At 43.8% G+C, this 24,754-nt stretch overlaps 1 protein-coding gene across 6 annotated transcripts in view; it reads left to right on the forward strand.

Moving 5' to 3' along the window:
- CARD19 (caspase recruitment domain family member 19) overlaps window positions 1–24,754 on the forward strand; it is a 51,650-nt gene that overhangs the window by 21,064 nt on the left and 5,832 nt on the right. For 5 of the 6 annotated variants that reach the window (XM_070738529.1, XM_070738528.1, XM_070738530.1 and 2 more), the window contains 3 exons: window positions 4,693–4,835; window positions 14,353–14,506; window positions 22,386–22,445. In XM_070738529.1, coding sequence (XP_070594630.1) covers window positions 4,693–4,835; window positions 14,353–14,506; window positions 22,386–22,445 — 357 coding nt within the window. The remainder of the gene's footprint in view (window positions 1–4,692; window positions 4,836–14,352; window positions 14,507–22,385; window positions 22,446–24,754) is intronic. The other variant, XM_070738531.1, reaches the window with a different exon arrangement.

The following is a 24,754-nucleotide window of genomic DNA, read 5'->3' on the forward strand; positions in this document are numbered from 1 at the left end:
GTTCTGCAATAGCTTTTTTACACGTTCACTTCTTACAATAATAAAATTCCACTTCTTACACTTGTTAATATCAATCAAATATGTAATATTGTACAAATAAGATACTATGTGTATTTTGGTGTAACTAGAGACAACCTTCTGATATTAAACAAAATGAGAATATTGAGCACATTATATTGAGTATAATATTAAACCATACTTTCCAATTACTCAATCCCAGTACAGTAGTGATTTTTTTTTTGAACTAATGGGAAGCATAAGGTAAATAAACAAATTATATCTTTAATGCATCATAATTGCAGACCTTAAACCTGGTTTGTTGGAAATCTTGAATTTGCATACATGAAACCTAGTAAACTTCATGCATTTTTTCAGTGCTATAAAAACATTCAGAATCTATTCAAATTAATCTATTGATCTTTTTATTTTGTTGCTTTTAAAAACACAGGTACTTCTGTTTCAGAGAAATAACCGTGGTTCATCTTCAGTTTCTATAATGGAATCTAATAGAATTCATTTAAGCATATAGTAATTTCAGAGTTTGTGATATCCTGTAAGATACTATTTGCTGAGAGAGCAGACCTGGGGCTAGAGTAGTTAGCAAAAATAAGAGTTGTTAAGTGAATCACGTCTGATTTTACAATTTTTGTTTGTTTGTTTGCTATAGTTATGGTAAATTACTGCAGTTGTTAAGTAAACTATGTGGTTCTAAGTGAACTTGGTTTCCCCCTGTTGACTTTCCTTGTCAGCTGCAAAGATTGCAAAGGGCAATTCCATGAGTTTAGGATCAGGGGTGAGTTCCACTTACCTTTGCCACCTGTTCACTTTGTGATGTTTTGCATGCATGTGCATATCCACTAATGCAGTGGACCTGCCTTCTCCGCATGGTCAGTAGCTAGAATCAGCTAAAACACCTGATCAACTATACTTTGGGTGAGAGAATAAAGGTAAGTATAAACCTGGGGATGGGCAGGAGAGCCCTTTTTCAAGCAGCAGCAGAGAAGCAGCAGCAGAGAAGAAACTTCCAAGCAGTAAACAAATTGTGGGAGAAAATCCTCCCAAAAAGATGGTGGCACCCAGGGGTCAGCACCAACCAAACCGGATCCGTGATGCCATCATGACATCACCAGCAGTCACTATCAGTTCGAGCAATCCAGTCCGAACTGGGAGGAATCCACCCCTGCTTAGGATATTGCAACCATCATAAATACATGCTGATTTTCAGGCACTTGAGTTTTAATCACAAGGCCTTGGGGATCTGCTATGGTAATAATAATAATAATAATAATAACAACAACAACAACAGCAACAGCAACAGCAACAACAACAATAATTATATTATTATTATAATATTATTTATTGGATTTGTATGCCGCCCCTCTCTGTAGACTCGGGGCGGCTAACAACAATGATAAAAACAACATATGACCATCCAATAATAAAACAACTAAAACCCCTTATTTATAAAACCAAACATACACACAGACATACCATGCATAACTTGTAATGGCCTAGGGGGAAGGAATATCTCAACTCCCCCATGCCTGACGGTATAAATGTGTCTTGAGTAGTTTACGAAAGACAGGGAGGGTGGGGGCAATTCTAATCTCCGGGGGGAGTTGGTTCCAGAGGGCTGGGGCCGCCATAGAGAAGGCTCTTCCCCTGGGGCCCGCCAAACGACATTGTTTAGTCGATGGGACCCGGAGAAGGCCAACTCTGTGGGACCTTATCGGTCGCTGGGATTCATGTGGTAGCAGGCGGTTCTGGAGGTAATCTGCAAGGAACAGCCATAACTGCAAGGAACAGCCATAAGTCACTTTTTTCAAGGCTGTTGAACTTTGAATGGTCACTAAACATGGTCATAACTTGTAACTACCGTATTTTTCGCTCTATAAGACGCACCTGCTGATAAGACGCACCTAGATTTTAGAGGAGGAAAATAGAACAAAAATATTTTGAGCCAAAAAGTAGCTATCACACATGAGCAAGTTCTTGCATCCATAATTCTATCCTTTCTATGTCTTCCTCCCTCTTTCCTCCCTCCCACTTTCCTTTCTATCTCTCCCTCCCTCTTTTCTTTCTATCTCTCCCTCCCTCTTTCCTTTCCAACTCTCCCTCCCTCTTTCCTCCCTCCCTTTTTCCTTTCTATCTCTCCCTCCCTCTTTCCTTTCTATCTTTCTTTCCCCCTGCCTTTCTCCAAGCCCTTCCTTTTCCCTCTCCCTAACTACCCCCTTCTCCCTCCTTTCTATCTCTCCCTCCCCCTTTCTCTCTCCCTTCCTTCATCTTTCATTCCCTCTCTCTCCATCCCTCTTCCTTTCTCTCTTCCTTCCTCCCTCTTTTTTGTTCTTTCTCTCTCCCTCCTTCCCTCCCTCTATGTCTTTCCCTCCCCCTTCTTCCCCCCTCTCTTTCTCTTTCTCTTGCTTTCTTTCCCTGTCTTTCTCTCTTGCTTACTTTCTCGCTTTCTTTCTCATTCTTTCTCCCCTCCTTTCTTTCTCTCTCTCTTTCTCTCTCGTTCACCACGCCGGCAACAGAGAGAAAAAGAGAGAGAGAGAGAGGGAGAGAGAGTGGAGGGCGCCGTTGTCTTCGCCTCTTCCCGACAGCTCTGCAGCGAAGAGGAAACAGTCGCGCACCGCCTCCCGGGAGCCCAGCCGATTTTTGGAGCCGTTTTGTTTTCTGGGCTCCCGGGAGGCGGAGCGTGGCCGGGTACCGTGTCTTCGCCTCCACGCGCTGCCTCCGCCCGGCCGAAAACAAAACGGCTCCAAAAGTCGGCCGGGCTCCCGGGAGGTGGTGCGCGACTGTTTCCTCTTCGCTGCAGAGCCACACGGAGGCGAAGACACGGTGCCCGGCCACGCTCCGCCTCCCGGGAGCCCAGCTGAAAACAAAACGGCTCCAAAAATCGGCTGGGCTCCCAGGAGGCGGAGCGTGGCCGGGCACCGTGTCTTCGCCTCCGTGTGGCTCTGCAGCGAAGAGGAAACAGTCGGCACCGCCTCCCGGGAGCCCGGCCGACTTTTGGAGCCGTTTTGTTTTCGGCCGGGCGGAGGCAGCGCGCGGAGGCGAAGACACGGTGAACGGTGCTTCGAGACCTCCCCGCCTCCTGAAGCGATTTCCGTAGCCTTCCCAAAGGCTCGGAACTGCCAATGCTCCTCCGGTGCCGCTCCGCCTCCTAAACCTGCGCGGTGGAGGCGTCCCCCGGCCGAGCACTCCCGGAGGCCGAAAGGCGCGGCTCTCTTCAGGGTTGGGAAGAGGAGAGGCGGCGACAGAGGCGGGACACTTTTGGTGAGTATATCGCCGCCCCCCCCCTCTGCTCCAGCGCCTCCCCCCCCCTCCCTGCCTGCAGCTTCGCTCCATAAGACGCTGCTGATTTTTCATCCTACTTTGGGAGGAAAAAAACTGCGTCTTATGGAGCGAAAAATACGGTACTTGTAACTAGAAAAGATTAAGCCAGTTGTCCCCAGCCTGGACTGACAACAGTGATAGTGTGTGGGGGTGTGATGATTTTGCATGTGTGCCTGCTGCTTACATAGATTGATTCCCAACAGGCCACAGACTGAGTTTCGGACCCCAGGATTAAGCTATCTATCAAGTGTGTTCAGTTCTGGAGACCTCACCTACAAAAAGATATTGATAAAATTGAACTGGTCCAAATGGTGGCTACAAAAATGGTGGAAGGTCTTAAGCATAAAACTTATCAGGAAAGACTTAATGAACTCAATCTGTATAGTCTGGAGGACAGAAGGGAAAGGGGGGACATGATCGAAACATTTAAATATGTTAAATGGTTAAATAAGGTTCAGAAGGGAAATGTTTTTAATAGGAAAGTGAACACAAGAACAAGGGGACACAATCTGAGGTTAGTTGGGGGAAAGATCAGTAGCAACGTGAGAAAATATTTTACTGAGAGAGTAGTAGATGCTTGGAACAAACTTCCAGCAGACGTGGTTGGTAAATCCACAGTAACTGAATTTAAATATGCCTGGGATAAACATATATCAGTCCTAAGATAAAATACTGGAAATAGTTTAAGGGCAGAGTAGATGGACCATGAGGTCTTTTTTCTGTTGTCAATCTTCTATATTTCTATGTATTTCACAAATTGATTTGATCAGTTTACATATTAAGGTATGTGGAGTGATATCATTGATTTGTGAAATGTGTTTCATTTGATTAAGGAAAGAAAACGAAACACTGCCTCTTTCAAGAGAACTGATGTTAGGCAAGAAATTCTCTTTTGTTAATTATGTCAAATATACAGAAACAAAGCTACAGTAGCCTGAATCTGTATATGTTTACAAAAAATCAATTTAAAAGAAGAAACTCATATCCTATGTCTTCCTCGGTTGCAATGGTCCTAATGTTTGTAATACAAACACAGAAGAGACAACACAGCATTGCTTATCCTATGTCGAATTGAGAAGCATTTATACCACTAGAGAGGCTCATATACACACGTAACTCTGGCAAAGGATCATTCTTAAGTTTGATAGGGTAAGTAGCTTAAGTGGAGCCTCCAGAAGGGATCAAACCAGGCAAGATGGCATCCATGGCATTGCAGTGCCCCTTTAAATGTTGCACATATCTAAGAAGGGTTATAGCTTCATGACATGAAATATTTTCAAGGTACAGTATGTGTAAAATATGGTCCGAATGCTTAAGAGAAATAATTTGCTGGTGGTGGTTGTTTCTGTTTTATAGATCAGATTTATTGTGATCGTTTGCGACAGGACACGGCTTTTCTAACCAGCAATGGCAGACTGAGTGAACATCTGGTTGACAAAATCATTCTTCAGCTAAACCGAGTTTATCCCCAAATTCTCACCATTAAAGAAGCTGAAAAGGTAATCAAGAGAAAATGGTGTCTCTAAATACATATTAATTTTTCTGTGCTCATTTGATGCAGTTAGAGTTGCATTCTTGAATTCTTCTTTTTAATTCTAAAGCTATAACATCTGGATATGATTAAGGAAAAGGGTAAAAATCAGAAAGCAATAATTTCTGGTGGCCCAAGAATAAGAAACCAAAATTCAAACCTTCCAGTGAATGAATGTGGTTCTCATATTCAATCTGTAGTATATATTTTTAAAAACTGAACACTACATATGCTTGCAGAAGAAAAATTGATTTTATAGATGAAGATTTTGAAAGCTGAGACTTGTTTCTATGTAACTAACAAAGCGACATAGAATCTGAAATACCCAACTCCCATCCTTTATCATTCATGTAGCTCAATTCCATTCAAGTCTGTTAAATAGAAGTGCACAGGATTTCAGTATTCATACCAGTCTTAAGTCTAATAATAATAATGAAGGCAATTCCAAGAACAGATCTGAATGCTCTTAATATATACACTGTTAATATATAATTTCTATTCATATCTGCATCATGGACTCAGGTGTAAGCGGTGTTTGTCAAAGGTGCAGTACACACTGCATAATTGATTAGAAGAGTAGCTCAGCTATTTAAGCCACAGCTGCAGGATATTTTTTTTAAGGACATAGATGCTATGAATGAGAATAGCTCAGTCCATGTTTTTGCATGTGGGCTAGAATATTATTTTGTTTCTGCTGTAAAGAAAAACTGGGTCACCACTGTGGATAATCTGACACTCCTTCTCTTAGTGAATGAGACACTTCAGTATATGATACTTGGATTATTCTTGGATTCTTCTCCTGAACAAGATAGTATTTTTAAAATAATAGTAATAATAATTGCATGGAATGTTTTAAAGACAAAGGCAAAAACAAATGCAAAATAAGGAAGAAAAAGATCAATGAGAAGGGAGAAAGAAGAAAAATTGTAAAGAAAAAACTTCAAAGAAATGGCTTCTTTACAGCCATTATAACTGCAATTATAAATTTACAATTATAAATTTCTCTACAGTTACACAACGACACTCTGTTTTCTATAATCTGCCCCACCTAATCTTCAAAACCATACATAAGTTTCTTTTTTCTGTGTTAGACAAAAAGTCCATGAGGGGCCATGAGAGGTTTTCAGTCAGCAATAAAAGTAGGTACAGTGTTCCCTCAATTTTCGCGGGGGATGCATTCCGAGACCGCCCGCAAAAGAAGTAGAGATGCGGAAGTAAATACACCATTTTTGGCTATGGACAGTATCACAAGCCTTCCCTTAACACTTTAAACCCCCAAATTACCATTTCCTATTCCCTTAACAACCATTTACTCACCATTATTACTGGTACTCACCATTGAATAAGACACTTAGTGATCCTGATATTTATGAACATAATTATTTATTAACAATAATTATTTTTTTGTTATTTATTTGCAAAATTTATTAGTTTGGCGATCGTGTATGACGTCATCGGGTGGGAAAAACCATGGTATAGAAAAAAACCCACGAAGTATTTTTTAATTAATATTTTTTGAAAACCCGTGGTATAGGCTATTTGCAAAGTTCGAACCCGCGAAAATCGAGGGGACACTGTATTATCTTTTTTCTGATCAAAGAAGTCAGTTTGGCCATATGAGTGAGTTTTGTCATCTTCACTAACTGTTCCTCCATTTTGAATGGAACAAAATGGATCCTTGAAACGAGTTCTAGAGTGCTGTCATTAGAAAAGAAATGCAAGATGTGAACAGAAGATCAGCATGTCTGAATCCTGTTACAAATAATATGTTTCTTGCATATATACAGATTGGAGAAAATCTCATTCCTTTCTTTCTCTGCTAATTAGCCCTATTAAGACAAGGATGCAGGAAGCTTTTTTAATCTAGGAATCTAGGATTCCGTCTAAGCCTGTTATGCTGCTTGTGTAAAATCAGTCTTTTTCTGGCTTGGATAAAATCTAAAACAGAAACTAGTGGGGTCTCTGTATTATATTACACTTTTCTTTTAAAATAATATGTTAGAGCTGCTATCATCTTTACTCCAAGCTAAAAAAAATGGTAATACTCGATGACATATCAGGAAAACATGTGGCAGGTAAGAAAATATTTTTAATTCATAGGTAGTTGCATAGCTCCTTCAAGTAAAGCTCTTTTAATCAGATAGCACTTGTCTAAAGGGCATGAAACCTCCAAATGGAATGAACATATGTCCATACTATTTTGATTTTTATTCTGTAGCTGCAGGAGACATGTGTTTGTTAATATTCATGTAGAACTCTGAGTGGGATTGCTCTCTGCTTCTAGTCAGAACATCCAATCTGAAACAAAATCTTCCATAGTGCACTCATAGTGTAATTGTCTCTTATTTGCACCTGCATACATATCTCTTCCCAGCAAAGGAAATTACAATTGCATTACTGTACAAAATAGAAATAAGCTGATTTACATGCAGATGTACTCTCAAGCCTGAATGCTTCCAAGCGATGCATAGGTTATGGCTTTTCAGTTCAATCCACAGGTATCAAAATATAGGCTTATAGACTTATATAGATAATTAAGTTGGACTATATCAAGTGCGGTATGATGATTTGAATTTTCCCCTTAAGATGTAAGTCATAAATAAATAAACAGGCAACGGAGCAATTTTGAAAATATAGAATCCAACTATTCTCTAGAACTGCCAATTATTGTCTGGAATTGTCTACGAGAATTGGCATAAAGTTCTGGAATCAATCATTGGCCTCTTGTTCCCATAAACTCTACTTTCCATAGTGGCCATTTCTCTGTCCTCTTGCTTACTCAACCCATGATGGATATCATTGGATAAACTCAATCACAAAGGTCTTTGTAGCTTCCTCATAGTAGATGGTCTTCAGAGCTACTAACTTAACTGGTGATGGACAGAATAGCGCCAGCGGACTCACCCCGCTGGCAGCGTTTGCAGGAGGGTCGGGGAGACATCAGACTCCTGGCGGCTGCCATCTTGGATCTCGGCTGAAGTCTCGCGAGGCGAGACTTCGGCCGAGAGTCAGGCCAATCGTGGCCTGACTGCTGACGTGTCCGGGCGGGGCTTGCCGGCCCTATTTAAGGGCGCGCAGGCCCGGGGCTAAGCCTGTCACCCGGACTTTGTCAGGAGAGCAGACATTCGGATGTCTGCTCTCGGAACCTCTTTCGGCGGCCGCGTGGTCAGCCGTCACTTTGGAAGCCTCGTCGGAGGCTTGAGGAGGCTGCAGCTCATTGCGAGCAGCTGGTGAAAGACCCTCTTCAGCCCATCCGAGGCCTGCGGTCTGCCCCTCTTCCACCTGGAGCTCTCGGGCAGCAACCAGGCTCTAGGCTGGAGTCCGGCGTGACCCCCCCCCTTAGTAAAAAGGTGGCCGCGTGTTGCGGCCGCCATTTTGAGAGCCTCATTGGAGGCTCGTGGAACGGTCTGGGGGCTTCGGGTCCGGCGGGAAGGCTGGGCCTTGTGCCATTTCGGCTGTTGACCCCTCTATTTCGTCTGGGGGGGATCGTTCTGGTCACCCCCTCGGGAGTGTGGGGGATCGGGCGGAGGGCTCGCATGTGCAGCCCCCCCGGGTTCATGGCCCCTGTACGGAGGGCAGTTAGGCCCTTGGCGGCAGCTTCCTGCTGCTGCGCTGCCTGTTTGGGCAGAGGCCAATTGCTGCCCCCTTTTGGGGGCCTGGGCGGCCCCAGTTTCATTACTGTGTAAAAAGAAAAAAAGATGGTGTAAAACAAAAATAATAATAATAAGACTAATAATACTAATAATTATGGTCCAAATTATTAATATATATATATATATATATTATGGTCAAACATTATTTAATTAAATATTTGGGTAGCCCAGCCGGTAGCTGTGCCTAGGAGGGTGATGAGGCCCTCTGCCTGGGCCGGGGCTAACCAGGAGGGGCCCCCCGGGGGGGTCCTGCTGGAGGGAATGGGGTTGGTGCCACCCGGTTCTCTCCAACCCATGTCTTCTGTCTCTTGGGCCAGGGTCATCGAGCGTACGGGGGGTGCCTCAGCGTCGGCGGCCCTGGGACGGGGTCAGGAGGAAGTGGGGGCCCAGTCCGGATGGAGGGCCCGGCCTGGGCGAATGGCAGCGGTGCCAGGCCCCGGGATGCCGGGGCCACCCTGGAGGTCTTCTACCCCTTTTGGGGCAGGTGGGGTTCCTCCACACACGCCGTCCGCTTCGCTTCTCCCTTTGCCCGGGCAGGCCTTTGCCCCGCCGGGTTTCGGGAGTGGGACCAGTTTCTTGGGGTTTCCGGGGGGCACCTGTAACCAGGTTTGGCCCCCCCGGCTCCTAGTGCAGGGGCACAGGCCCCTGGGGCAGCTTTTCTGCTAGGGCCTGGTGTGTCGGGGGCGGGGGGTTGGACCCCGCCACCGCAGGCCGTAGTGCCTCTGCCCCTTTTGACGGCTTACCCGTCGGGGCCAGGGGTATTAGGTATGGGGGCCACCACAGTGTGGGACCCGTTCGCCACATGTCATGGGTTTGCTGCAAAGGGGCTTGTTTTCGCCCCTTTTGTAAGTACAGCCATGCGTGCGGGAGGGCGGGGGTTTCCATGCCGCTTCGGTGTGCCCCCACCCCTAAAAGGGGGGATAGGAAGGGAGTGGGTCCAGGGAATAACCCCCACCTACTGGGGGAACAGGGGCCCAGCCCAATTGATCTTTAGGCACTTGAGGGTTGGTTGAGGGACTACCACCCTCGCTCGAGAGCGGCTGCTCTCTTGTTAGGTTTTTCTGAGGGGTTAGGATCCCTTATATGGGGGGTTAGGAAAGCCTTCATGTCCGACAACCTTAGCTCGGTTGAAGGACACGAAGACATCGTTAGGTCAAAGATACGGAAGAGGTAGCCGAGGGCAGGGTCCTTGGGCCTTTCCTGGAGCCGCCCTTCCCGAATCTTAGGGTGTCCCCATCAGGGGTGGTACCCCAAAAGGCGAGTGGTGAATTCAGGTGATTCACCACTTGTCTTTTCCGAAAGGGGAGTCAGTGAGTGACTTCATTCCTGACAAACTTTGTTCGGTCCGGTACGCATCCTTTGATGCGGCCGTGGCCACGGTTAGGAAGTGTGGGGTTGGAGCCCTTATGGGTAAATGCGACATTAAGTTGGCATTCCGGCTCCTCCCCATACACCCAGACGACTTCGAGCTGTTGGGTTTCCACTTTGAAAGTGGTTTTTATGTGGACAGGGCTTTGCCTATGGGTTGCTCTGTCTCGTGCTCTCTTTTTAAGAGCTTTAGCACCTTGCTGAGTGGGCGCTCCGGAGGCGCAGTGGTCTGGGTTCGGTCGTTCACTACCTTGATGATTTCTTGTTGGCGGGGCCTGCGCGTTCAGTGCGATGTTTTGCTCTGATGCAGGACTTTGAAGCCCTTTGTGCTTAGTTAGGGGTGCCTCTGGCCCCTGAGAAGACCGAGGGCCCAGCCACCAAGATTACCTTCCTTGGTATTGAATTGGACTCAGAGGAGCAATCTTCTAGATTGCCCCTAGATAAGTTAGTCAAGATCCGGGCTACGCTTGATCTTGTGTTGGGCTGCAGGAAGGTTACTCTTAGGCAGCTGCAGGAATTAGCGGGGATTTTGAATTTTGCCTGTCGGGTCGTTTTTTCCCTGAGGTTGTATAGTGCGATGTAGGGGCTACGTTGCCCCATCATCGTACCCGCTTATGCGCTGGGGTCAGGGCTGACCTCTGCGTATGGCGGGACTTTTTAGAGTGTTTTAATGGGTTGTCATTTTGGAGGCACGAGCTTCTTTCGGAAGCGGAGTTGCAGTTGTGTTCGGATGCTGCGGGAATTTGTTTTTGGCTAGACATGTCCCCGGGTTGGATAACGGGATTGCTGTCGCCTGTCCTGTGGTCAGTTGTCCAGGTTTTGGACCCTGGCCCTGTGGGCACGTGCGTCGCCTGAGGCTTTTCCCGACCCCCCTTGGAGCCTGGGTGGGCTCCTGGGAAGTGGAGAGTAGAGGCCTGCTGGGCTATGGCCCTCTCTGGGGTGCCTGGCACTCTGGGGGCTTAGCAGCTGGCAGGTAAAGAGTTTGGGGATTTCAGGCGGGATAAGGGTTACCCTTATATTTGGCCTGCCCCAGTTCTATACCTGGCCATATTTTGCGTCCAGCTTAGGCAGCGTGGCCTTTCAGTTAGGACTATTAGGTCCAGGTTAGCCGGCCTCGCCTTTCGGTCCAAGGCGGGGGGGTTTACTGATTTTTCCTGGTGACTTCTGCATTCGGAAGATGTGGGCGGGCTGGGAGAGGAGTCTCCTCCGATGCTCGTCGGGCCCTGACGGTGCAGCAGCTGTTGCTGATTAGTCAGGCTTTGGATGATCTGTGTGCCTCCCTGTATGAGGCCCGTCCTTTTAGGGCAGTGGCTTGTGTCAGGTTGGGTGGGGCCCTATGGGTTAGCAAGGCCAGGGCCGTATCGCAGGCTGACGAGTCACTCCGTGCCTTTCATTTCATCCCTTTAGTCTAGCTGGGTTCTAGTTTCCAGGTTTTTTGGACAGGCCAGAATCGATCCCACCGGCTATGGAACGCTTGTTCCGTATCGGCGCTGCCACTAGCGCGGAATTACGGTTTCTCGATACGGAGGATTCGGGGAAGTCGTCCGTTGGCAGTCAGCGGCCTGTTTTAGGGTACGAACGGCCGGCTGAGGGTCTGGGGTGAGTGTTATGCCAGGTTTACCTTTTAGCCCTCTTCTATGCAACCCCGTCAGGACGAGACCGACGGTGTTGCTCTGGGGTCATGGAGCGTTTGTGGGATGGCCACTCAGCAACAAGTACCGCCGGGGGGGACCCAACTGTCGTTGGCAGATGGGTCGTTGTCGTCTGGCTGGGGGAGAAGGGGTGTGCGGCGGGAAAGGTGTTTCTGCCGCTATGGCTGGGAGGGCGGCATCTCATTGCTGTGCCCAGATAGTGCTGGGAGGGCGGCATCCCATTGCTGTGCCCAGTTGGTACTGGGAGGGCGGCATCTCATTGCCGCGCCCAGTTGGTGCTGGGTGGGTGGCATCCCATTGCTGCGCCCAGATGGTGCTGGGAGGGCAGCATCCCATTGCTGCGCCCAGATGGTGCTGGGAGGGCGGCATCCCATTGCTGCGCCCAGTGGGTGTTGGGGGCGACATTCCATTGCTGCGCCCAGATGTGTGCTGGGAGGGCGGCATCCCTTGCTGCGCCCAGATAGTACTGGGAGGGCGGCATCCCATTGCTGCGCCCAGATGGTGCTGGGAGGGCAGCATTACATTGCTGTGCCCAGGTGGTGCTGGGAGGGCAGCATCCCATTGCTGCGCTCAGATGGTCCTGGGAGGGCGGCATCCCTTTGCTGCACCCAGGTGGTGGGTCTTGCACCTCGGTGGCAAGGACCTGTGTGGGCCTGGGGGTCTACTTTGGATCCATCAGGCTCGCGAAGACCTGCGGTGGCTTCGCACTGTGGGGCCCACCTTGCAAGTGGTGTGGTCTAGATCCTCCCGAGGATCACTGGTGGGACGCCATTTCCCTTAGGGCCCTTCACCGAGTTAGACGTGGAGTCATTAAGGCCCTGGGTACGGTAGTTAGAGAGTTGGGTGGGGTGGTAGTGGCCCATCCCCTCATCACCATAGATCAGCTGTGGCTTTACCTGGCTGCTGGTCTTCCTCTGTCAGAACAGAGGAACACCATTTTTCTTACAGGACCTGCAGGCGTCTCTGCGTGAGCTGGCGGGTTAGAGGGGGGAGTCGGGGGGCCAAGATAGAGATCTGACCCCTGCTCTGTGGCAGGTTAGGGGCGGAAAACTGGGTGGTGGTTTAGCAACTGCGTGTTCTCCGTTGGGCATCTTTGGGGATGATTGACAGGTTCTCTCCAAGCTTGTGGTGGAAGCGACCTGAGCAGTTGGGGGGAACCTGTCTTTGGGTCCCGCACCTTTAAGTCCCCTGTTAGGGGTTAGCCGGCGGGACCCCCCTCATGCAAGTGCATGGCAGGGTCTCAGGTGAGGGAGGGGTCCCTCACCTGGACTAGCATGGAGCTACGCCCATAAGTTGCCCAGGAAGTTTATCTGACGTCATTTTCCGCCTGGAAGCAATTGTTTGACCCTGCAGGTCCATTGTGGGGTCATAGTTAGGTATGTTAATTTATGCTAATTTAGTTGAATAAATTATGCTAATTTATGTTAATAAAAATGACCCAGTTTAAATCCAGCTCTTGTGTCCGTGTCGTTACTCCGTCTCTTCTGCAATAGCGCCAGCGGACTCACCCCGCTGGCAGCGTTTGCAGGAGGGTCGGGGAGACATCGGACTCCTGGCGGCCGCCATCTTGGATCTCGGCTGAAGTCTCGCGAGGCGAGACTTTGGCCGAGAGTCAGGCCAATCGTGGCCTGACTGCTGACGTGTCCGGGCGGGGCTTGCCGGCCCTATTTAAGGGTGCGCAGGCCCGGGGCTAAGCCTGTCGCCCGGACTTCATCAGGAGAGCAGATACCCACCCGCCCTCCCTATTTTGCAGTGTGCTATTGTGGGTCGCCCTAAGGGGCCGAATGGGAATTTTTTGCGGCTTTGCCTTTTAGCCGGGCTGTTTTTTCGCCCATTCCACACTGGGGAGATGGATGTGCGGTTAGGGGGTGCTTGCACCTGTTAGGCTAATTGGCTTACCTTTGGTCATTTGGGTAGGCAGGTTAGGGGCGGAAAACTGGGTGGTGGTTTAGCAACTGCGTGTTCTCCATTGGGCATCTTTGGGGATGATTGACAGATTCTCCCCAAGCTTGTGGTGGAAGCGACCTGAGCAGTTGGGGGGAACCTGTCTTTGGGTCCCGCACCTTTAAGTCCCCTGTTAGGGGTTAGCCGGCGGGACCCCCCTCATGCAAGTGCATGGCAGGGTCTCAGGTGAGAGAGGGGTCCCTCACCTGGACTAGCATGGAGCTATGCCCATAAGTTGCCCAGGAAGTTTATCTGATGTCATTTTCCACCCCGGAAGCAATTGTTTGACCCTGCAGGTCCATTGTGGGGTCATAGTTAGGTATGTTAATTTATGCTAATTTAGTTGAATAAATTATGCTAATTTATGTTAATAAAAATGACCCAGTTTAAATCCAGCTCTTGTGTCCGTGTCGTTACTCCGTCTCTTCTGCAATATACTTTAGACATGAATAGTTCCTCTGCTATTTTGTATATGTGTTAACAGAAAACAAGGCCAGAACTGTAGCTATGTGAAAGATCTCTAATTACCAATTGCAAATACATAAAATATTGTACACTCCTAAAACCACAGCAGATTTTGAGCGGATAGCATATCAGTTCCTTATTTAAGTATTTAAAAGGTGAGTATTGCTGTCCAGAGATGAATATTTCATCTCATAGAAAATGTTTTATTCCCATCCTGTTAGAGAAGCAACATCAACAGGTTATGTCAACTCACATATTCTACTGGTAAGTTTCAACAAGCTGCAAATCTAGTGTTGCACTCTTTCATATGCTGTGAAAATGAAATGGGGAACTGTTTTAATATTGTACTGTAGTTGTGGTGAAATCTAGTTCTTGCAATCTAAATAGTCCTTTTTCTATACAGTTTCGGAATCCCAAAGCTCCTCTTCATGATCGGCTATCAAACCTTATAGCTCACTTGAAAAAGAAAGGGGACAAACCCTGTCAAGAATTTTACAGAGCTTTACAAATCAATGCTGAACATCTCTATAACAACTTGCCAAGCAGGAAAAGTATAAGTAAGTTGGATGCTAGCAGCTTTCTTCAGTCATTTTGTTTTAATTCTTCCAAATTCTTATGTTCCGATTTGTCCCTTTTCAGAAACTTAAGTGAAACTTCTGTTATTTTGTTTCTTACAAATACTCAGAGCTGCCCAAGTACTCTGACAATTAAAAGTTGGTTCTCAATTCCTGTTTGAGATTTTTGTGTATGTGATTAAATTTGATATCTGTTTACAGTCACTAGGTGTCATTGCCCATACCCAAATATATATTTAAATATATGCTCCTGCATACTGCTTGTTAAAAACACAGGAAAGTGCTATTACTTCTGGACAAAGAAGTTAAAGGCCGACTGTGCTTTGATTAGACAGTAATCAGGAGTGAAATTCAATTTTCCCCCCTACCAGTTCTGTGGCGTGGTGGGCGTGGCAGGGGAATGATACTGCAAAATCTCCATTCCACTCCACTCAGCTAGAAGTAATATTTGCCAGTTCCCCAAACTACTCAAAATTTCTCCAGAATTTCACCCCTGCAATAATCATCTGTATTGGCAAAGCCATTTCTTGGCCTAGAAGGTTAAGGTCATTTTCAGAGTGAATTATATGCATTCTGGTAGCAGAAATTCCAAAATTATGACCTTTATTGCACAAGAGCTACCTAAGTTGAAATAACTGCTTCTGCTGTGTGGTTGTAACATAGGCTAACATATAGACAGACTAGGTTCAGATTTAATTTAATCAAGAGAAGGGATAATGCCAAATGTCTACTTGGCTCTGAAACTTTATCTGGAATATGTGCAGATTGTCTAGAAAAGACTTATGAAGCCTAAACTTTGTTTCCGTTATTTAAATTCTTTTTGCAATTCACCCCAAAATTGATTATGAATTAGTTTATATATCTTGTCCATATTCTCTGCATTATTAAACATCCAAACCCTTCAATGTTTGTGTTTGCAGTTCTTTGGTGAGAACCAATTTAGTGTAGTGGTTAAAGCTACCTGGTAGAAGCTGAAAGACTAAAAATGTTAGGCCTGCATTAGGCACCAAGTCAGCTGGATGACAGGACCAGTCAGTTTCTCTCAGCCCTAAGAAAAAGAAAATGGAAAACCACTTCCCAAAAGGTTGCCAGAATATTGTGTGGACTTGTTCTGCTTCTACATGATTCTTTTTCTATGCCAATATACTTCATTGCTATTCATTTATTTGTTTATCAAATTTATGCAGCTTCTGTCTTACAAAAAGTGACTTAGGGGAGTCTACAATAATCAATATTTATCACTGTAAAAAAATAATATGCATATGCTATTCAGGGACAAAAATATGCATTATTCTATAGTGAAAAAAGCAACAAACCATATTTTGCTCTTTACAACACATATATCAACATGAAAACAACAGAAAAATTTGAAATAGATAATGCTGAACCAAATTTGTATGTGAGTTTCTAATTGCAAGAAAATTGCAAATCATGGCAACATCTGATCAACCATCACTATCAATTCAACTTCTGATATCCTCACAGTTGTTATTTTCATAAAAAATGTGCACAAAATTTAATATTGCCCACAAAGCAAAATTCAACATACTAAATATTAGTTAAAGGAAAGAAAATATGAGATATGTGCTTAGACCTAGTTTCAGTTTGAGTTATAGCAGGGCCTGAAAACCGGGAAGACATAACCCTGGGTCCAACCCAAATTTTTATCCAGACTGTAAATATTTCATCTCTGCTTAACTATGTGCCACTATCACCTCTGTGCCATCAGAGCAATGTTGACTCTCGCAAACCTTTTCCAGGATGGTCTGTCCTCAACTTAGCTCTTCAGATCTTCCTCTGGTATATCTATTGCCACTGTAATTGACTCCATCTACCTTGTTGCTGGTTGTCTTTTTCTCTTTCCTTCTATCTTTCTCAATGTTATGGACTTCTCGGGGGAGCTGTTGCTTCACCTATTGTGTCCAAAATATGATGACTGAGCCTGATCATTCGAGCTTCCAAGTAAGAACTCTGGATGGTTCACTTGTTTGTTTTCTTGACTACCTAGGATAGTCTTCTCCAAGATCAGAGTTTAGAAGAATCAATATTATTCCTAACCCAGTGATGGTGAACCTTTTCCCCCTCGGGTGATGAAAGAGCATGGGTGTGCGCTATTGCACATGCACGAGTGCCTTCACCCATAATTCTATGCCTGAAGATGGTCGAAAACAGCTTCCCCCACCCTCCAGAGGCCCTCTGGAGGTCGGAAGTGGCCTGTTTCCCAATTTCTGGTGGGCCCAGTAGGATTGTATTTTGACTTCTCCAGACTCCAAAGACTTCCCTGGAGCTGGGTGGTGGTGGTAGTAAGAACACTCTCCCGCCATCCCCTTGGAAGTTCTCTGGAAGCCAAAATTGCCCTCTCAGAGCCTCTGTGCAAGCCAAAAATCAGCTGGCCACCACACACATGCACATTGGAGCTGAGCTAGGGCAGTAGCTTGTGTGCCAGCAAATATGGCTCCGTGTGCGACCTGTGGCACCCATGCCATAGGTTTGCCATCATTGTCCTAACCTATTTCTTCCATAGGGAAAACCATCAGCTACACAATGCTGATCTTTGTAGGCATAGATACATTTTGTGTCTAAACCACAAACTATCTTTCTAGGACTTGGTAGCTATTCCACCAAGTGCTAGTCTGCAGAATATTTTTGACTATTGGTTCTTTTCCTGTCAATAGTTGATTTTAAAAGGTAAACCTAATGGCTATACAATATTTTCACTACCAGTTCGGAGGCTGGTTTTTGTACCTATTGTCATGACTTTGACCTTCATTGTATTTAATCTTAATTCCATTTCCCCCCTATGTTCGTTGACTTTTGTTCCTTGATTTCATTTTTATACTAATTGCCTTTTCAGGTATCCAAATACTGCCATAAGCGTAGGGTAGGCTATCAATATTTCTTCATCCATTTTTAAAACTACACTAATTATCATCTAGTCCAGTTTCCTTCTGTATATTTATCTGTTTCTGTTTTTATGTCTTTTGAGTTATTGATTCCTGAGGTCTGTCTGGAGCAGCTTCTACAGATTTTTGATAAAATTTCAGAAGCTTTTGCCTTCTTCCTAGGGCTGAGAGTGAGGGATTAGCCCAAGGTCTCCCAATTCGCTTTGGACCTGAGGGGTAACTAAAGCTCATGGTCTCAGATTTGTAGCCTGGTGCTTTAAACATTTCACCAAACTGACTCTCATATTTAGCATGTACGATATTTTTTGGACTATAAGACACACTGATTTGTAAGATGCACCAAGATTTCAAAGAAGTAAGTAAGAAAAAAAGGTTTTGTCCTCTCCGGACCCCAGAGGTACTCTGCAAGACTCCCAAACACTCTGAACATCCCATTTTTTGCAAAAACAAACCCATTTTCCATCCGTTTTTGCAAACAATGGGGCACACAGAAGGTTTGGGAAGCCTGCAGTGTGCTCCTGCGGTCTGGGGGGGAAGGCAAAAATACCCCAATTTTTGCAAAAAATGGCCCATTTTTCAGCCATTTCCCCCCCCAAAAATGGGGTGCACAGAGAGTTTGGGAGGCCTGCAGAGAACTCTTGGGGGCTGGGAGAGAGCAAAAATTTCCCTAATTTTTTTGCCCATTTTTTCCGCAAAAATTAAAGTTTTTGCCTTTTCCCAGTCCCCAGGAGCCCTCCGTAGGTCTCCCAAACCTTCTGCGTGCCCCTTTTTTTTTTTTTTTGCAAAAAATAGGACGCAGGGGCAGGGCTTTAGAAGGCCAAAAATAGTTATATTCAGTGTATAAGACACATTAACATTTCCACCCTCTTTTTGGGGGGGGGGAGGTGCGTCTTATACTTTGAAAAATATGGTAGGTTTAATGAAGAAAGGGACAGTATTTACCCTTTTCTCATTTTTTTTACAATCTTCTGGTAGTAAATTTTTTGACTTGGTTATTGAATTGTTTAATCTCTCAACAAAGAGACAAGTTCAACAACATTTTGAGATAGGAAGCTATTGACAATGTAGACCAACCCAAATCCAGAAATGCTAAGGAATTTCTGGAATCATAAAGAAGCCAGATCCCAATCAATACTAGCAGACCAGTGTATTGGGAAATCCAGATTCACTTAACAACAATGTTACTAACTTAAGTGCAGTGATTTACCTAGTCTGGTAATAAAAGTGCAATAAAGTTACCTAGTCTGGTAATAAAACATTTGCAGAAAAGCAAAGATGTCCAGAGATTACCAAGATCACAATATCCAGCACTCTATCATCTGTCCTTTGGGTTTGTTGGCAAATTTACAGGAGTGAAATGTTCAAATAAATAGATTGCAGGTAGCAAAGAGGAATAATAGAGGTACTGTCGTAACAATTTGCAGCTGTTCAGTTGAGAAAGCATATTTGCATTAACATGTTATGATGTCAGTTCAATTGATTTGGTATGCAAGGTTCTCTTTTCTGGTTGCTGTAATAAATTTGCATTGCATTGTTTCTGGCATACCAACTTATCTAAAACAGTGTCAAGAACTTCAGTTTCTGATGACTTTTTCTCAATTGTAAGAGAAGGAAAATTTCTCCCATTATCAAATTAGATTCCTTTCAAATGTTATTTCAAATATTTCCTTCTAGCAACCTGGAATCAGAATAATAATGCTTAGTTTGTGCTGACTTAAGCTTTGTGCTGACCTAAGGTTTGAGCCAGGATCATTTTTCAGCCCTGTACATCATTTGTCAGGTTTCTCAGTTCATAGGAAACGATTTGTACAATGGACAGGGAAAGCTTCATTGAGAACCAGGTATGTTGTTGTGGTTGTCTACTCCTATTCATAATAATACCAACTTAATGAAGCTTGCGTTGTGACATGACTCTGCTCTTTTGCATTTGTATGATTACATGGTATGCAAGTACATCAATGTCTTGCTTCATCCTGGCCTCCTCTAGACACCATTGATTTTTCTTTATAATTTGTGTATTGGTTGTCAAGGCTTGATTGGTCGTTTTGCTCTCCTAGCTAAAATAATGTCCAGAACTGTGATATCTGATTTCTCTGAACTGCCATAGAAGTGATAGAACAAAATATTTCATTGATTGATTTATGTTCTCTTAAATCAGAGGTCTTCAAATTTGGCAAGTTTAAGACTTGGCAGGTTTAAGCTATGCTGGATGGAGAATTCTAGGAGTTGAAGTCCACAAGCCTTAAAGTTGCCAAATTTGGGGACCCCTGCCTTAAATACACTGCTCAAAAAAATGAAGGGAACACTTAAAAAAACAGAATATAACTTCAAGTAAATCAAACTTCTGTGAAATCAAACTGTCCACTTAGGAAACAACGCCGATTGACAGTCAATTTCACATGCTGTTGTGCAAATGGAATAGCTGTGCAAATGAAATATTCAATGAGAATATTTCATTCATTCAGACCTAGGATGTGTTATTTGAGTGTTCCCTTTATTTTTTTGAGCAGTATAGTTCTTTTTGCAGCAAGCACATGAGGCTTATGCAATAGACTAGTAAAGAGCATCTCTTATCTATTTGCAATATGATTGAATGTTTTGATGAACAGGTTTAGTAATCTTATTTATATCTTCCATTTTCTCATGGAATTGAGACCACCAACTATAATGAGAGAAGCTAGGCTAGAAGTCTACTGGGTTTTATAGGCAATAGATTAGAAATACAGCTGTGGAATTAAGTATAAGATGAATAGTAAATTGCAACCTGTTCTATTTAACTCTATATAATTTACTCCTAGGAAGGCAGTGCATAACATTATACAATAGTATTGTTTGCAAAAATTACTATTCACTGATAACAATAAAATAACCCAATTGCCATTGTTTGTGTCACATCAATGATGGGAATTAGGAACATGCTTCATTTTAAAGGCCTTTACTAGAAATGTAGATTGTCTGGTATCAATTGATTTGAATCTTTCAATCAATACATCATTATTCTACTTTGCAATGGAAAGGCTATAACCAATGGGGCACATTGCTTCCCTTAGTAACTGTTTCACAATTTCTCTGTTCCTGAAAGAGCCAGATATAAGGGTGTATATTTTCAAAAGCTTTCCAGGCTTACTTCATTGTTAATAAGACAAGAAGTGTCTGCTCTTTAGCCTTTGTGAAAGTGCAAAAGTTAATCAGCCCCTCGGTAGCTTTAGTTCAACATGTTCCAAGAACAAAGTAAGGGGATCAGTCAACCACGTTTATTTTTGTCTTACAATTTTAGAGTTGAGCTTCTCTCTCTTTTTCTTTTTTTACAATAAAGAGCTGGGCGTTTGCATGGATTTCCAGTGCAAATTATATGTTACATTGCAGCTGTGTATAATGATACCCTGAGGCCTTGCTGTCAATTGTACAAGTCCTGTGGGTTTGCAGTGTGCATGAGAAAAAAGACTGGAAGCACAGTCTTTCTGTCACGTCTGTCAACTGGAGCTTTTCCCTACTGTACGTTCTGGTGTTTGAGACTCATTCTTGGTGTTCAAACATAGATTTTGAATACCCTCTGGTAGAAACAGCACTGAGCTTGGTCTGTGAGGGAGGAAGATAGAACTTTAAGATAGAAAACAGCTGGCTTTTAAACAAATGTCTGGGAATTGCACCGATGCAGGTTCTAGCAATAGGCAAACCTATATTATGAGAAATTGTGATAACATGGTAGATAAAATTAGATACAGTATTTGGGAATATCCAGTCCAAATTCACAAGATGGCTTTTCTTATTATATACTGCTTCAGAGTTAGATGCATTTGTTCCAGAGTGCAAATACCTATGGCAGACATACTGTGTGGAAAGTAGAATTGAAATTGTTCTAGCTACTGCTAATAGTGATTAAACACAATAGTTACAAGTTAACCCTGACTTACAACACAATTGGGACTGCAATTTTGGTCTAAGGTTGTGGCGATTACAAGTCAAGGCACCATGTGACTGGACTCAATTTTGGAACAGTTTTTATGGTGGCTGCTAAACCAGTCACCATGATTGTTAAGTAAACCATGTGATTGTTAAAAGAACCATGGAGTCATAAAATCGAGCCCGTTTTATCTAAAGGGTATTTTTTCTGGGTTGGTTTTTTTTTTGCTAAAAAATGTCACTTTGACTATTCCAACCAAGTACAGAAGTCTTAATGTCAAGGATGGATTGTAAGTAAATTTTTCAAGTCCATTGTAACTTCAAAATGTCATTAAATAAAAGATCGGTCGTAACTCAAGGACTTCCTGTAATTCATTTCGAGGGAGGGAGAAGTAAATCACAACACATCTGGAAAACAGGTTGAGGGAGGCTGTTCCCTTCAAGTTATTGATGGTTATTGATAGCTTAGCTTACTTCTGCTGGTGCAGTTGGGGATTTAAAAAAATAGATATAAATATCAGAGAGAAATAAGTGACTACAAGAAGCAGTATCTGTCATTGAAAGAATTTTCCACAATTAAACCCTTTTGAGTGGGAAGGAAAATAGATTTATAGCTTAAATTTAAAGTTTAAACTTTTTTAAAAAAATATGTAGGAACTATATGTAGGAACAAGGCTTTTCAAGCCAGGGGAAGGACCAAGAAGGATGTTTGGGGGAAGAAAATTGCCTTCGGCACCAGTTAAACATTGAAACACCTAAAGTCATTTATATCAGAAAACCTTTATGATAGGACATTGTCTTTATATGCAGCAGCAAATCAGCAAAACACAAGTACGAAATAGGCTAAATTATTATTATTATTATTATTATTATTATTATTATTATTTATTAGATTTGTATGCCACCCCTCTTTGTATATAGAAGATAATGAGGGTTAGACACCATATTCACTTGGTTATATTACTTTGAAAATTAATTTCATTTTTTTATGATTTGTTTCCAAAATTTGTTGGATTTTGTATAGCACTAACTCACTATGTTGCTTTTGTTTCTAGAAACCTCAGATTCCACAGGGATAAACCCTGAGAAGGAGAAATATATTCTAAATGACAGGGGTAAATAACGTGTAAAATATTGTTGGCTGAGTATGAATAATAAGGTTAACAGAAGTACTACATTATTGTGATTGATTTTTGATGACATTAATCTTAAACAAATATTCATGCTGCAAGCATATCACCAGTGTGAAAAGATTAATTAAGGTTATACATGTAAAATCCAAAAGTGGGTTAGTAGTAATTAGAACTGGATTATATCTACCAATCAGCTTAATGTATTTGCTGTCTTTAAATTGTGCATCTTCTAAGAATTGGGAAAAGATCACATAAGAATGCAGTTTGTCTGTGCCTGCCTCACATAAGGTATTTGGCAAAGAATTTCAGTATGCATTTCCCAGTAGAGCACCCCAAGGAATTGTGCCTATGATCTCCACAATAATAGACAGCGAGGTTCAGCTTCAACCTGTATCCTTGCCACACAATTTTTGCTCCTTATAGGTAAGGGACTGTGGGGCTCTACTCAATATTTTAAACAATTGACACTTAGATTTAAACTTAAATTTACCTGCTGTCTGGGTTTCCTGGCAGCCTCCTGAGTGTTCAAATATGAACTTTACTCCCTCTTATGAGATCTCGGCATATAATTTTTAAAAGGAACTCTCCCTTTAGCTGCCCTCTGGCCTCCTTTTCTCTTTTCTTCCGTTCTTCCTTTGAAGCCAGAAGGCAGGGAAGCAACTCGGCAGGTAGATGTTATTAATGCTGTACCAAAACCAGCACATTGTTAAGGAGCCTATAATAATGTAAAAACTACCCACCTGGCTCCTTTTCTTTCCCTAGTCAAAGTCTCTCTCTCCCTCCCTCCCTCTCCCTCCTTCCCTGCATCTCTATCTCTCCTCCCTCCCTCCTGCATCTCTCTCTCTCTCCCTTTCTCCCTCCCTGTATCCCTCTCTCTCTCACTCTCAGCCTCCCTCCCTCCTTCTCCCTCCCTCCCTGCATCTCTATCGCTTCTCCTCCCTCCTGCATCTCTCTCTCGCTTTCTCCCTCCCTGCATCTCTCTCTCTCTCTTTCTCTCTCTCTCTTTAAAAAGACACCCAACACTGCACCATTAGGGCTGTACCCACTGACCTCATCCTAGCAGCTCCATGTGTTTGGGTGATACTTATCTTGCCAAATGGTTCAGTCCCATTTGTAGTTAAGATGTGAACTGGTCTAATCCGTGAAAGATTCAACATTTGTAGCCTTCACTAGGTGGGCGAGATTGGGTGAGGGAAAGAAATGTACCTTTAGCTTTTGGGTGCTGTAACCAAGGATCCAATCTGGCTAAGGCACTGGGACAGAACTTTCCCTGAGGATGGACTCCAGCATGAGTCCGAAAGCTAGGAAGGCTAAACTTCTGGTCTCGGTGACTGACCCGGATTGGATCCTGTAACATTCCCCTGGGCCGCACATATTTACTTTCATTCCTGTAAGCAAGTTTAACTGAACCTGCTTCCAGAGTAGCTGTAGTATGCAAACTTCTAAATTTATTAAGCACCGAATAAATAAATATTTTAAACCAATTTACCAATTGTATTTGGTTCCATAACCCTTGGCAGGTTTTTACACTGAACATGTGTAGATGGGGAAAGCAGTAGGGATTTATTTATTTATTTTATTTATTTATTAGATTTGTATGCCACCCTTCTCCGTAGACTTGGGGCGGCTCACAACAATAACAAAGACAATGTAAGAACAAATCTAATAATTTAAAAAACACTAAAAACCCCATTATTAAAAGCAAACATACACACAAACATACCATGTATAAACTGTATAGGCCCGGGAGAGATGTTTCAGTTCCCCCATGCCTGATGGCAGAGATGGGCCTTAAGAACTTTACGAAAGGCAAGGAGGGTGGGGGCAGTTCTAATCTCCGGGAGGAGCTGGTTCCAGAAGGTCGGGGCCGCCACAGAGAAGGCTCTTCCCCTGGGTCCCACCAAATGACATTGTTTAGTCGACAGGACCCGGAGAAGGCCAACTCTGTGGGACCTAACCGGTCACTGGGATATTGTGGGAGGAGATAGCCATCATTAGTCCTCACATCACATCCTCTCATATTTTCTTCATCTCTGTGCCTGGGAAGGTGAACATGGTTAACCAATAGGAAAAAATGAGGATTCATAAGTACAGCCATTGCAGAAAAGCTATCTATAATCATACACCCTCTATTACAGGAGTCTCCAAATTTGGCAACTTAAAAGACTTGTGGACTTCACCTCCCAGGATTCTCCATACTGATTGGAGAATTCTGGGAGTTGAAGTCCATAAATTTTAAAGTTGCCAAGTTTGAAGACCTCTGCTCTATTAGATAGTACAGTATTATTTTA

Source organism: Erythrolamprus reginae, chromosome 2, assembly GCF_031021105.1.
Source record: "Erythrolamprus reginae isolate rEryReg1 chromosome 2, rEryReg1.hap1, whole genome shotgun sequence".
In the NCBI taxonomy this organism is placed as follows: Eukaryota; Metazoa; Chordata; class Lepidosauria; order Squamata; family Dipsadidae; genus Erythrolamprus; species Erythrolamprus reginae.